The sequence below is a fragment of the Dermacentor silvarum genome, chromosome 11 (genome assembly GCF_013339745.2).
Source record: "Dermacentor silvarum isolate Dsil-2018 chromosome 11, BIME_Dsil_1.4, whole genome shotgun sequence".
Classification (NCBI taxonomy): domain Eukaryota; kingdom Metazoa; phylum Arthropoda; class Arachnida; order Ixodida; family Ixodidae; genus Dermacentor; species Dermacentor silvarum.
Genome location: NC_051164.1, coordinates 110,412,047 through 110,426,290, shown reverse-complemented (window position 1 = coordinate 110,426,290; position 14,244 = coordinate 110,412,047). Strand labels below are relative to the sequence as shown.

The 14,244-nt window shown below is 45.3% G+C and overlaps 1 protein-coding gene across 1 annotated transcript in view; it reads right to left on the bottom strand.

The window, feature by feature from the left end:
* Positions 1–14,244, bottom strand: part of LOC119433784 (nucleoporin NDC1-like) — a 51,697-nt gene that overhangs the window by 16,375 nt on the left and 21,078 nt on the right. The window contains exons 8-10 of the mRNA XM_037701034.2: positions 10,430–10,559; positions 6,605–6,697; positions 1,349–1,430 (exon numbers count right to left, since the gene is read on the bottom strand). Of these exons, the coding sequence (XP_037556962.1) occupies positions 1,349–1,430; positions 6,605–6,697; positions 10,430–10,559 (305 nt within the window). The remainder of the gene's footprint in view (positions 1–1,348; positions 1,431–6,604; positions 6,698–10,429; positions 10,560–14,244) is intronic.

Here is a 14,244-nt window from a genome sequence, read left to right as displayed (position 1 = left end):
CTCTGTCTTGCATTGATACTGCGCAGCCATGCATAGAAACTTGCATGCACGAAAAAAGGGGTGTGCAACCCATAAACAAATAACTTTTGGCTGAAATATTTAGGCACAAATTTGAGTGGGTAGCCCTTACGCAAGAATATATATAGTACATTACAATAAGTGCATGGATAACAGATTTAAATATATACACAAAAAGAGGGCACAAACAATAAAGCACATGTACATAAAGAATAAAATTATGTAGTTTTATTAACTCTTTCCGTACTGCACCCATTCAGCATCGTTAGCCCACTATCGATGGCCGCTTTCAAGACCTCACGGGACAAGCGCGTTCCTGCATTTTGCCCCACTGAAATGCGGCCGCGGCGGCTAAGATTTCATCCCGCGACCTCGTGCTTAGCAGCGCAACACCATAGCCGCTAAGCCACCGCGGCGGGTAGTGATGCCAGATATAACGATCTATAGGTTAAAACGACCATATGTCAGTGAAATTACGATCTCCTACACTACTTCCTTACTTACGACCACATTTCAGTGCACCCTACCTAAATTTCAACACCGAGAAACCCAGATGTCCTCAATAACAAAAGCTTTTGAAGAGGCTCCATCCACGTCAGCAAAGACTTTCATAAGCTAATCAACCAGCAGAATTTTCACTTTCTTGTGGCGGCAATTCTCACTGCCATAAGCACAAGTTGAAAAATATGTGCATGATGAAATTTTGTGCCATAAAGAATATCCGTGTGAGTGGTGGTGTAAGCATGGTGCCCACCCTTGGCTCGGCATGCAAAGAGATACCTGCTGATACCAGACAGTCCAGTGAGAGGCTCTTTTCAACGTCTCAGGGAACTGCGAGATGCAGGAGAGTGTCACTGCTCCTCGAACATGTCGAGCAGCTATCCTTCCTTCATGACAACAATAATTATGATACTGTCAAGCAAAAGTGTTGCACTAGAGAATTTTCTGCACCCCAAAGTATAATTTTCCTGTACATGATTTATGGTGCAATAAACTTGCTTTTCTTTTCATACTTCTGGTTGGTGAGAAAGATCGCATTCTTGCAATACAAATACTAGTACTCCTATACGCAAAATATTCTATTCGATTCACATTCAGTTTTCCTTATTCGAATTTTCTTCGAAATTGAACATTTGATATTCGCTCATCTCTTGTTATGACCAATTCCTCTGAAAGAAGGATCAACTGATTTCTTTTTGTCTTATCAATGACTACAGGTGCTACTTTTTTGCTGATATGAGCTCATCATGAGGCTATCCAGCTTACAGTAGATACTTTACAATTATGGGTATACCAGAAGCGTGTAGGGCTCATGAGTGTGCCAGCATACCTGGTGTGCTGACGGCAAATACTTGTGCTCGGCGTGCTCGAGAATGCTCAGCAAGGTGCCGGAAGTCCTGGAAGCTCAGGTACTGCATCACAGAAGCAGCAAATGTGTGAGTACTCAAGTCTACACTACCAAAAGCAAGCTTCGTCCAAATATGGTTATCTAAATACGTATTCAGACATTTTCATGGTTCACTCCATGTCTGAAAGGACTATAACTGCACGTGGGAATGAATAAAGAATTTTGGCCCAGCAACCTGTAAACTGATTTTGCATGTGTAATACAGCACAAACAAATAGGGACAAAAGGCAGGAAAAAGAACAACACAGCATTTACTTTCAAATGACTTTATTAAGAAAACATCACACATCTAAAAGGAACCAAAGGTACAATAAAAACCAGAAGCAAAATCTGTATATGTGCAGCAGTTTCTATAGGTTCGTGTGTGGCACCTATTATCAGTGGCATTGTTCTAGAAAATGTTGACAAGCAACTAGAGCGTTGCCGTGGAAATCTCTCTCGCATGGTTTTTCTTGTTATGTGCAATAAATATATTGCGTACATAAAAGGTGTTGCATATATTACTGCATTGTCATGTGGTAATGAATACATTGGACAAACAAAGTGCTTTGTTAATGTTCCGATAATAAAGAAATTAATAATGAAAAAAAGCTTGACATGAGTTATGAACTTATGGTCCTTAGTTTTATTAGCCCGGACTTGCTCACATATGAATGTTTTACTCATTATCTTATGACTGTGCCTGTCATTGCCGTTTCAAATTGAAGTGAACGAAAAAAAAATAAATCCCTCTAGCTAACTTGCCGGCTTCTGTGCACCTGTTATCGCTTTGCTGTAGCCGGGTTTGTGCATGTGTGTGATTTTTCCACCATGCATCATCGATGTGTGCTGCAAGCTTGAGAACCAGCCCAAATGCAACGTGATGTGCAGTATGATGCACTAGAGGCAAAATGTTTACTTTCCCACTGAGCTAGTTAGAGAGCTGTCGTCACTGCTAGCGAGCACATAGTCATGTGGTATATTTTAATATTTTGCAGGATTTCTAGGGGTCCTGAACCACCTTTTACCGAAGTTGAGAAATGCGTCTGACGTTAAGATAGACAATTTCCGAAATACTTTGCAGCAAAATGTATTTCAACGCGTTCAGCAGAAGCGGAGTTATTGGCAATCAAAGATCGCTTTCCAAGTGCTCCCGTTACTTTTTCAATGCCTTGCACTGTGAAGGCTACAACTGAACGGGGTGGTGCCCACAACACTCCACCTACTGAACATCGTGGTGCACACTTCAAATTTGATTTTGGATGTTGACATATACACTACTTCATATTTTGATGCCTATGATGCGACAAACTCAGAGGCTACCCCTCAGCTTACGGTTGAGTTTACGGTCTCATCCCTTTGCTGTGCTACAGTGTACTAGATAGCTACGCGCAGCTATTCTTGCACAGAGTGACATGAGTTGCACATTTCCTTTCGCACTTATCTCTACAACAATCACACAATTTTCGAGGGTCGAACAAACTTCGCCTTCATGTTCGCAGGCGCGTGCAAGTACTTCGGCAGCGTGCACATCGGCTAGGCGATGGATGCCGCACTCCAGACTCACGTTGAAAGGATTTCCAACGTAACGACCTTCAACCATGATGGCAACACACCTTGCGGATATACAGTCGAGCCCGACTATATCGAACCCGTTTATATTAAATTATCCCATATATCGAACAATTTCTAAACACGGGAAATTTACATTGAGAATACATTGCAAAAGTTACTGTTACATCGAACGAAAATAGCAACGACAACCGATATATCAAACTCCATGTGCCTCAAAAGTGCCCCAGCAAGTTGGCTTTCCCTCGCGGTGGCGGGGAAAACTGCCGGTGCCACCCTAGAAAAAGTGGTTTAGACCCGGCCGTGCACGGGCGAACACCCCCCTGCAAAAAATGATCCTGGCCTGCTCGCAGCGCTTACAGCCAATCAGAGGCCGTCGCGCTTTCTCCGAGGCGCGGAGGCCGTACAAGTGAGCACCGTTTTTTTCTTTCTTTATGCTTGTGTGCCTGCTGCTGCCTCTTTTCCTCGAGTCCTCATTCAGCATGGTCCGTGCTGGTGGTGTTGCCTGTTGGCGCTCTGTGAACTTTCTTGGCGCGCTGTCGTCATGGCTTGTGCAAAGAGGCAGAATTTGCCGTTCGCCGCGAAACTCGAAATCATAAATCGAGTCGAGCGCGGTGAGAAGTCCGACGTCGACGCCGCGTACAATATTCCAAGGAACACCTTGAGTACTATCCTGAAAAACAAGGCAGACATTGCGTGAATATAGAAGGTTGCGGCCTCAGCTGCTCCGACTTGTTGGACAACGTGGAGGCGTGCGTGCTGTCGCAGGCAGCGAAGTCGTTGAAACAGAAGAAAATCCAGGACTATTTTGTTCCAAAGTAGGGCACGCAAGTAAGTCACTATATTAATAAAGTACTTTTCTTATTGGTATGTGCCTTTGCGTCATCAAATCCTATAGCGGGCCTATATAGAATTATGCCATATATCGAACTAATAAACGTTTTTTGGCGAGTTCGATATACCCGGGTTCGACTGTAACAGGTAGTCCTCGTAATTTTACCAGCATGTTCGCATAATACATTTCCCTGGTGATCATGTTTCTTTCTCGCATAAAACATATTAGAAAGGTTCTACTGTATACCACTAACCTGCAAGTAGGACTTTCAAAAAACTCTCGCAGGCATTGTTAACAATTGAATGCAGGCTGTAAACACATTTATCAAATTCGACCTTTTTCTCAAACATTCTCTTTTCAAGCAGAGGTCTTCTCTTCACCCATTTCGAAGCTGCCAGCAACTTGCACATGTCGTCATATGCAAGATTCCCATAGACAGCTGCTATTGTCCAATAGATAACATTCAAGAAGGGTGTCTGGATCAGTGCACTTCTTCCTACTGTTAGTGTGTACAGTGGAGTCTCGATGATACGAATCTCACGGGGTCAAGTAAAATATTCGTATTAGCCGAAATTCGTATCATTGAAACACAATTAACACTAGCCAAAGTAAGGGGGGGCGTGGGGGGATCAGATCGCGAAAATCGCAAGAAAAATCGATTTTTGAAAACCACGCATTTCGGTATTGCAACGCCTAATCTACGCTGTATCAAAATGGTTTGGCTGAAAACGCACTAAAAGTGCCCGAAAAAGATTAATTCGTCAGTGAGCAGGGAGAGAAAACAGCTTTAAATCGCACAAAATCACTGCAGTTCACGGAGACATATCTTGTATTTCCCGCCACCGAGCGCCGCCATCTTGGTATAGTTTGAAAGCTCAAAGTTTCGCCGTTCCGCTTCTCAATTCGTCCGTCGTCGCCATCTTGTAACAAACGCACAAACACAAAAGAAGCGCGGGTCTGCGATAGGTAGTCACACGGGCCCTCCGATGAAAGCGGGCCTCCGATTGGCTGCCATACTGAAAGGCGTCTCCATTGGTTGCTGCTGTGACAGGGGCAAGATGGCAACGGCAGTTGTCTGCTTCGTAAACCACGCCGGCGTCTTCACCTGACACGCAGAATTCGGATTACTGAGAGCTCCCAGGTTAGTGATGGATCGTCGCTCGTTGGAGAAGAAATTTTGGACGAAGCACTCTTCGGAATACGGAAGCGCAAGCCTCCTACAGCAAGAAAAATACGGCGATTAGCGGGAGAAGCGGAGGAGCACCCAACTCAACGTGCCGCGCTACCTTGCACCATGGATTACGTGCCGCGCTATCTTGCACCGTGTGACTCCGGCAGCGAAACAGACAATCGGCACCGATAACGCAGTCGACGGAAGACGTGCCAACGGAGGCTGCCGCGCCTCGGCGTACGGCCACGCGAATCAGCCGAGATCGTATCTTGGTAGACATAGCTCGCTGCGACTAGGCAAAATGGCGCAAACACAAAGAACGCGGCCCGAAGCACAGCAGCCACTCCGTCCGGCCGATGGCACGCGGAAAAGGAGGAAAAGCACAAAAGCCACAAAAACGCGCTTCAAACTCTTCGCGCCCAGTCGCGGCCTCCACGCTGTCCGGCGCCGCGTCCGCACCTCCACACCAAAAAAGAAGAGAAAGCGCGTTCCTGCGCGCTGTTCTCTTTCGCGGCCGTCGGTGGGGCGGCGTTAATTCGTATCAACCGACGCGGGTCGAAAATCGATTCGTAACAACCGTTCTCTAGCACATTGCAAACTAACGGGGCTCGGCCGGGACCACAGAAAAATTCGTATCATCCGGAAATTCGTATTAGCCGTGATCGTATCATCGAGATTCCACTGTATATCAATTGATGTAGTTTACTAAACAGGCTGAAGTGAAAATCTGCACTTTGCCCGAACCTAATTCCGACCCAGGTACTACTAATAAGTGAGTGCAAATGAACTCAGACAGTGTGTACAAGAAAGTATCTTAAAAGCAGACGGTGCAGATATCAGAAACAATATTGGAGAAATCAAATAACTGACAGATGGACGCATCACTATATACACATGCATCTTGCAAACCTTGAACAATATGAAGGCCATGGCAGGGTACTTTCTGGCACATTTTAGCAGCAGTGGTTTTATGTCGCATAAGCACCACATGTGCTCTGAAGTTGAGCAACAAATGTTTAAATTATAGAGCTGCCCCTGATGAGCCTTCCTTCAAGTTTTCTTTCCTCTATGAACACAACACACACTCTGCTGATCAGATAGCTGAAGATGCCTATTGCTGCTTTAGGGTTGACAGCGATAGGACAAGAGCACCTGCAGTGGCTATGTTCTTCATTAAGGTAACCACCTCGCCTCCATGCATTTCTGATTATCTGTATAAGCATCACTGCACCCACACTGAAGCCATAATCATTGGTAGACCGATCTCTGCACTTTACAGAGATGCACAAAATCTGTTGCAACACACTGGTGCTTCAGCCACACCACGAATCAAGGGAGCCACAGTTAGCCTCTAGATGACAAAAAGTGATCATAGTATGCGCTAACCAATAGGCAAACGAGCCACAACGACTTGAGCGGTCCACTAATACCTTGGGCTCTATGAATACTGGGTCATGGATCAGTCAAAACTATGTCAAAATATGTACCCGTTTAAAACATACTAACAGTTAAGTTCGGAAGTTTTAAATGAGTACACATTAATGAGGTTTTACTGTACCAGGGAGGCACAAACTGTTTCTGCCCCCCAAAGAAAGTTCACAGTCATGTTGGTGTCACACACCTGCACAAAAGCACAGCCACGTGATGTCATGGCCGTCGACAGCTGCATGGGCTTGTCTGCATCACATTGAACCATGACAGGAAAAAGGTGGCCCTGCCAAAGAAAAAGCGGTCTTAGCACACCTACAAGCTTAAAAAGAAAACAATTATTACATAAAAGTCTTGCAGTGCCTTTCTTAAAAAAAAAGAATAGTATTAAAAACCAATTCACGCATTTTACACCTTGTACTTCCAATCAAATCATGCCAATAAAATTAATGAGAAGCAACGCAAAAGTATCCAGAAATATGCTGCCGTGCTTTGACCGGGAGTGGTACACCACTCTACTACAAGGGGCACTGCTAGAGGGCCACCAAGAACTTCTATATCCCCTCTTTACCTACACTAGCAGCATCCTCTAGCAGCAGACCAGCATACTATACTCTATAATGAGGCAGGGCAGCATGCTTCCACTAACTTTTTGGATCACCCTTTCATGCAACTCTTCCAGCCTCTGGGCAAACGAATATACTACACAATAAAATATGGATGTAAGGGTTGCTCCCTGCCTTTTTGCAAATTACACATTGTTGTTTCGGCTCCTTTCACGTGGCACAAGGGCATGCTTTTTTGGAGGGTGATCTATCCAATTAGTGAATCTAAGGAGGTTTCACAACGCAGATAAAAATGTTATTAGCGATATTCAAAAATCTTTTCAGCAGAGAAAGTGATGTATACTTCAAGCTGAAGTCATTAGAGAGCTTTGGCCTGTCAATATATGTAATAGGTGGTGTCTAAAACATGGCAGTCAAGACATATTTCCAGCTCCTGCAATCAGTTCCAGTGCGTGCAGCCTGCAAAAGCATAGCATTCGATATCTGTTTTGGTTACTCAGAGGCAACCGTCGCTGCGGCATGGATTTGGACATTACCTATACCTTTATAAACTAGCAGGGTACTGGATGCGTAGACTGAGCAGTCACATTGGTGGCACCATCTTGTGATGCAGACTTAATAACATGAGAGGACACAGAGCTATAATAGCAGTGACCAACCATATTCTATTGAGCTGCTGGCTTAACGCATCAGGGGTGACATAACCATTAACACACAGTCCATTTTGATTTTCCTATGCAACACAAAGATGTTTCTAACATGTGGTTGGACAAAGTGACACAAGAGGTCGCTACCAGCATGCTGCCAGTATTGTTACTGCTACCCAGGTTTCCGGCAACACAGTATTCCATAAAAGGTAATATGTATACAGACAAGGTAAACCTCTGTTGAAACAGGGTTCTACTTGACGCAATAGTTCAGCGGAAACCCACTAGGTGGAGAGAAATAACTAAAGGCCATCTGCTAGCCGCCAGGTTAGCTCAGATGGTAGAGCGGCTGCCCCGGAAAGGCAATGGTCCCGGGTTCGAGTCCCGGACCAGGAAGAATTTTTTTCAGCTGCCAGGCTTTCTTTCGAAGAACCCGATTGGGTTTCCTTTGTAGCAATTACTACATTTGGGTGGATGTCTCATTTTACCTTTAGGGTTCTACTTGTCAACAATGATAAAATATAACTAAACGCTTCTTCTAATGAGTCATCAACATCTTGGGCAGTAAATCCCATTCATACAATACCATTCCAATGGTACCTAATGTTCAACAAACCTCTTATTGGCCTGAAAGCAACACTGACTAGCTGTTGACTGTAAAAGTAGCACATCCAAGTAACCCAATGTTCCTGTCTGTATACTACAGTGCAGTCCACTTATAACGATACCACATATAACAATATATCAGTTATAACGATGAGTCAACTTACGAGTATCAACTTATGCATGAGGGCTACGAGAAAAAAAACCAATAATGATTGTTATTCACCGCATATCGGATATAACGATCGAAATTTCGCTTCTGGGTGGCGTTTTTCATGCAGAATAATCGTGAAATTTGCATTCCTGAGTTGCCCTTAACCGAGACAGTGCAAAAAGTTTGCCTACGCGAGTTCATATCTGCCGCCACTACCGCACATCCTGCCCGCGCGTCGAGCAAAAGCCACTGAGTGCATCGCAACTTGGCGCAGCATGCACAAGATGGCATCAGCCACTTCATGTCCGCGTCACCGGTGGTCGTGCGAGCATCAGAAGAGAAGGGGGGTGGGAGGAAAGCGATAAACGAGCGTGCCTGCGCTCCCTCTCTTTCAGCGAGCGCGGAAATGCGCCGCGGAAACAGCGGGAGGTGCGTCAACAAAGCGCAAAGCTGTGTCGCTTGAGACGAAGCTGCAAATTTTGCAAGACTCAAAGTACGAGCTCGCACAGTCGACGATATCGACGATTATAAAAACCGGACTCGGCACGAACATGAAGGCTAGAAGCAGTGGCCATGCCGATCAACGAAACAGATCGATGGAAACTTTTATTGAGCGATGGTAACATTCGCGGTGAGTCTTCGAAGATTCGAGGCTCTTGGTCTTGCGGTGGGGGGGGCCTTAGTCCAGAGCTCCACTCGCTGTCGCCGCCCTGCGTGCCCTGTCAATCAGGCTCAGCTGATCGTCCAAGGCCTCGCTGGCCAGCAGCAACTCCCACCGCTCCGCGCTCAGGTGTTGGATGGGGGGTAAGGTAGTGATTGCACGACACGCCCATGTAATGTGGAATAGAGTGGCTTTCTCGGAACACCACGGGCAGCAGTGAAGGGTATGCCGTGGGGTGGATTTTACTGAGGAGGTAGAGATTGGGGTAAGTACCTGCCTGGATAAGTCTCCAGCTGGTAGCCTCCTCTTTGGTGAGTGAGCGATGGGGGGAGAGTATTTTCTTCGGGTACCCTTATAATAATTTAGAATGGACGAATAGTCCCACGGTACTGGAACGGGTGCCTCAGGGGCAGGGTGATCGGGTCCTCAGCAACAGAAAAGGCGGGCTTTGTACACCATGACAAAACCCCCCATGGGTGAACACAGTGGAAGCCGCTCACATTAGCGAACTCTGCAAGCACGTCGCTACTGACAATGAAATAGGTCGTGCTTCGATGGAGAAGTTTCTGAGTGCAGATAGTGCTGCCTTGTTCTCCGAAGGGCGATCGTTGTCGCGAAAGATGGCGGCGTTGTGCGACGGAGGCGACCACAGCAGCGGCAGTGACGACGAGATTGACAACGGCCCATCTTTGACACCGACCCCGATTTTCAACCAAAGTGCAATGTCGTCGATCGAGTCGCTCATTAATTGATTTCACGCACGCTAAATTATAGCCGCCAGTGTTCGCGCAGAAGCTGGACACGATGCACACCGCGGTTGTGAAACTGAAACTTGCACGAAAGCAAGTGCAGATTTCTGACTATTTCAGCGCGCCTAACGATTGAAACGCTATTTAGAGGTATAAATAAAAGTTTTATTTTGCACAGCCTACTTTCTACAACGTCGATTTTTTTATCACAAGTGGTAAATTTGGTTTCGGGACTACAAAGGTATATTTGGCAAGGTTTTATTTTTTTTTCCACAGTCCAGATATAGCGATGATCGGTTATAACGATTGAATTTTTCGTTCTTCTTGATATCGTTATAAGTGGACTGCACTGTATTACTGTTTACGAAACTACATAACACCAGAGACACAGATAATGGCAGTGGCAGTTAATTAATTATTGTTGCTGACAAGACATTTATACCAGCAATAAAACAGAATGTGGTTGTTGCAATAATAGTTCTGTGCTCTCCAGTTGAGCCAAGTGTCACAAGATGGTGCAGCAAGTGCTGCTGTACATGCATGTGTCTCCGGTATTCTGTAATGACATAAATGAAAATGTACAGAAAGGCTACAGCTTTCAAATGAAACAAAACAGAGAAAAGAATGACAGTCCGCACCTTGGTGAGAAAGCAGTCCCGCATCTGTACAGCCAGCTGGTCCAAAGTTCTGAGAGCGGTGCCAGTGACTACCAGTGCCCAGAAAAGCCGCAAGTCCAACAGACCATATACTGTCTGCAGATCGCCAATCCTAGGCAGCAACAGCCATATAATTTTGAAAACATTAACATGAGATAAAAACAATGATGCATCCACACAAATGATTTACAGTAGAACATACCCTACACTAGAAATGATAAACATTGAAGGCACCATACTCGACGACCTGGTGCGATTTCTCGAATTCGCCATTAGTCTGAAGTGCCACTAGAACCGTATAAATGCTGTTTCTCGCAACAAACCTGCAATAATGGACAGCTAAATTTTAGTTTATTTTAGTTATGACAACCAGTTCCTATTGTATATTAATGATTGTTTTTGTTGCATGTCTTGATTAACAGATTGATTGATAAGCACACTGATTATATTTACATTTCTGAAATTTCGGACACTGAAACCCTTTGTTGTCCGAATTTAGACTTTCTGCCGTGACCACAGGTCTGAAACGACATTAACCGAAGCCACCACTGCCGTAACCTTGATTATATTGGAGCCTCTAATCAGTGCTCATGCACACCGATCTGCTGGCACCGTAGCCACTACAGTCACTGTAGCCATTTGTCTTTAGCCACATGGTGTTTGGTGCGTGGTCGTGTGGTCGTTTTGTGGTCCCGTGCTTTGCAACACTAGGTCTAGCTGCTTCACCGTTCACTACCAAGCTACTTGCTGCTCAATGCCGTGTTTTTCATTAAAAGTATTCACCGCTGTCAGCAATGGCGCTGACTTCACCTTCGTGATCCTCCCCAATGGCTTTGAAGCATGAGAAGCACGGCAAGGGTCTAAGAAGCGTTGCATAATACCAGTCCCAAAAGTCAGCTTCACCGCAATACAGCGATGTTGCGTGGTCAAGCATAAACAATGTATTGCGGTGAAGCATACCAAGAGTGGGAAAGTGCCACTATCATGAGACATAGTATGTGTTTTTTAATTGTACATGCACACACTCATCATCTCCTGTCATAGTACGAGCATCGAGAGGCCTAATAAGTGTTCAATAAGCTCAGAGCTATTTAAGATGTAACTATGGCAATTCAAGCTCGAGGGCAGCAAAATTCATCTTTTCCGACTGCCCTATTTTTTGGGATATTTTCATGGTCCCTAGGCAATCCGAAAAATTTGGCACCGACTGTACTGAACAATATGTCAATTACATGCTGTATGTAAAATTCATGAAGAACCAATCCTAGTTGCCATACAAGAATGTGTTTAGCATGCTTTGGGAAGTGATATGTTGCACTATGTGGGGCAGATGGAACTCCCTTTACCACTGTGAATTACCTATACGCAGGAGCCAACAAGTACCATGAGCACCACCTCAAAGAGCAGCTCGGAACCATATGCAGCGTCTGCGACTACCTCTGGTCACAGATGTCTCTGGTCGTAGACAATGTGACCAGAGGTGCAGCATCTCAAACGTCTTCGATCAGAGGCACAGCATCTCAAAACACTAGCTGCCACAAGGGAACAATGTGAGAATGCTCTTCTTACCACCGTGCGGTACTGCACATGGTATCACTGGTGCCAATAATACAGGCACCACAGTACGTACCACAGTGCAGTATTTACAGCTGTGTTAGACTGCACTATCTTCAGGATAGGCCCACAAAAATGGTTAGACATTGACAAGAAATCGGGGGCTGCTACCACTGAAAGCTAAACGCTTTAAAAACCCTTCTTTATAAATCTTGTACATAGTTGCATCTCTTTTACGTGAATTCACCTAAATTGTATTATCTTACACTACATGGGTTTGGTGATCCCCGATTACTTTTTGCCCAGGAGAACATTGCACTTGTTTCGCGTTACCCCCCCCCCCCTTTATTTTAATGCGAAAGGTAATCGTGCAAGTTGTCTTTCTATAATTTGTATATATACAGTCAACGACCGATACTCCGGACAGCCAATTTTTCGGACACGCCCGATAATTCGGACGCCTTCGCGGCACCGCCACGTAGCACATAGAGTCAATGTACAAGAACGTTTTAAATTTTGGACGCAAAAACACCTTCGCCGTCTGATTTTACGGTCTTTTTGCCATCACCACAGGTCAGAAGCGGCATTAATCGAAGCCACCACTGCCGGCATTTTTATTATCTCGCTGCCTCGAACCGGCGCTCTCGCACGCAGATCCGCTGGCAGCCGTAGCCACCACCACGGCAACGCTAGGCCTAGCTACTTTGACGTTCACTACCAAGCTTTTTGCTGTTCAGTGCCGTGTTTTTCATTGAAACAATTCGCTGCTGTTAGCAATGGCGCCAACTACGTCTTTATAATCCTCGCCAATCTCTTGGAAGCTCGGAAAGCACAACACGTTGCATAATACCCGTTCCCAAAGGTCAGCTTCACCTCTGTACAGCGTTGTTACGCGGTGAATCATACCAAGATTGGGAAGAGGCAATTGTCACAGGACATGGTATGTATTCCTGTAGTATTCCTTAATTGTACACGCATGCACCCACCGTCTCCTATCACAGTACGAGCACCCATATGCCTAATAAGTGTACTTGCATGCCTTCAGAGCTATTTCAGACGTGTCTGTGGCGATTTGAGCACTTGGAGGCAGTAAAACCCACACATTCATTTTTTCGGACATGTTCGCGGCCACTAGGAAGTCCGAAAAATCGGACGTTGACTGTATTGCTTATTTATAAATGCGCGCACCCACCGTATCCTGTTACAGTACGAGCATCGATACGCCTAATAAGTGTAATGGCAAGCCTTCAGCTGATGATTTGAGCACTCGAAAGAATGCCAATGTGTTGGGTACTCAAACACGAGCGATGGTTGTTCAATGCACAGCGCTGCACAGAAGAAGGCAGAACACATCTTTCTCAGCATTCAGGATGCAAGCATGCACTGCGCCACAACCGGAAAGTGCGACACGGACCAGACAACACGTACAAAGCATATAAAATTGTAAACTCCCCTTGACAAAGCTGCACAGGCTACATTTGGTGAGCACAGTTTATAGTTGCGGCAACAAATGATGCCAGAATGCGAGGCCGCAGGAGCGAAACGGGTGAAACTTTACGCGCACTTGGCGCCAAGAGTCAACTACTTCCCATCCTTAACTAGACATGGCGGCAGTTGCCTGCTCAGGCTAAGGTAGCTAAGGTCCTTTAGCTTGGGCTTGGTCTACCTCAATGCACTCCTCGTCTCCCAGCAGAGACGAAACACATTTAGGCTCTGCTTGCTGAACGTAGACAGCCAGATACAAAAAACCTAAACCACGTGCTAAACTGATGTTCGCAGTGGATGATGACACTCAACCCTAACAAATGTACCTACTAAGTACAGGTCTTTTCACCGCAGTCGCAACCCTTTTGTTTTCAAATATAACGTTTCTAACTCCCCTGTTGACCTCGTCCAGCCTTACAAATACTTAGGTATCACCATTTCTGATGATTTATCTTGGCATCTGCACATGACCAACCTGATATCTTCGGCTAATCAAACACTAGGTTTCTTAAAACGTCACCTGCGGGAAGCCCCTCAACACGTCAGACTACAAGCATACGTCTCACTCATCGGAACTAAACTGGAATACGCATCGGCCATCTGAAACCCTCATCAAGCATATTTAACAAATGCCATCGAAACTGTACAAAACCGGGCTACCAGATTTATTCACTCTTCATACTCATACTACATTAGCATATCATATCTAAAATTGCACTCAGGTTTATGTAATCTTTCTGCTCGCCGTCGCATTGCCA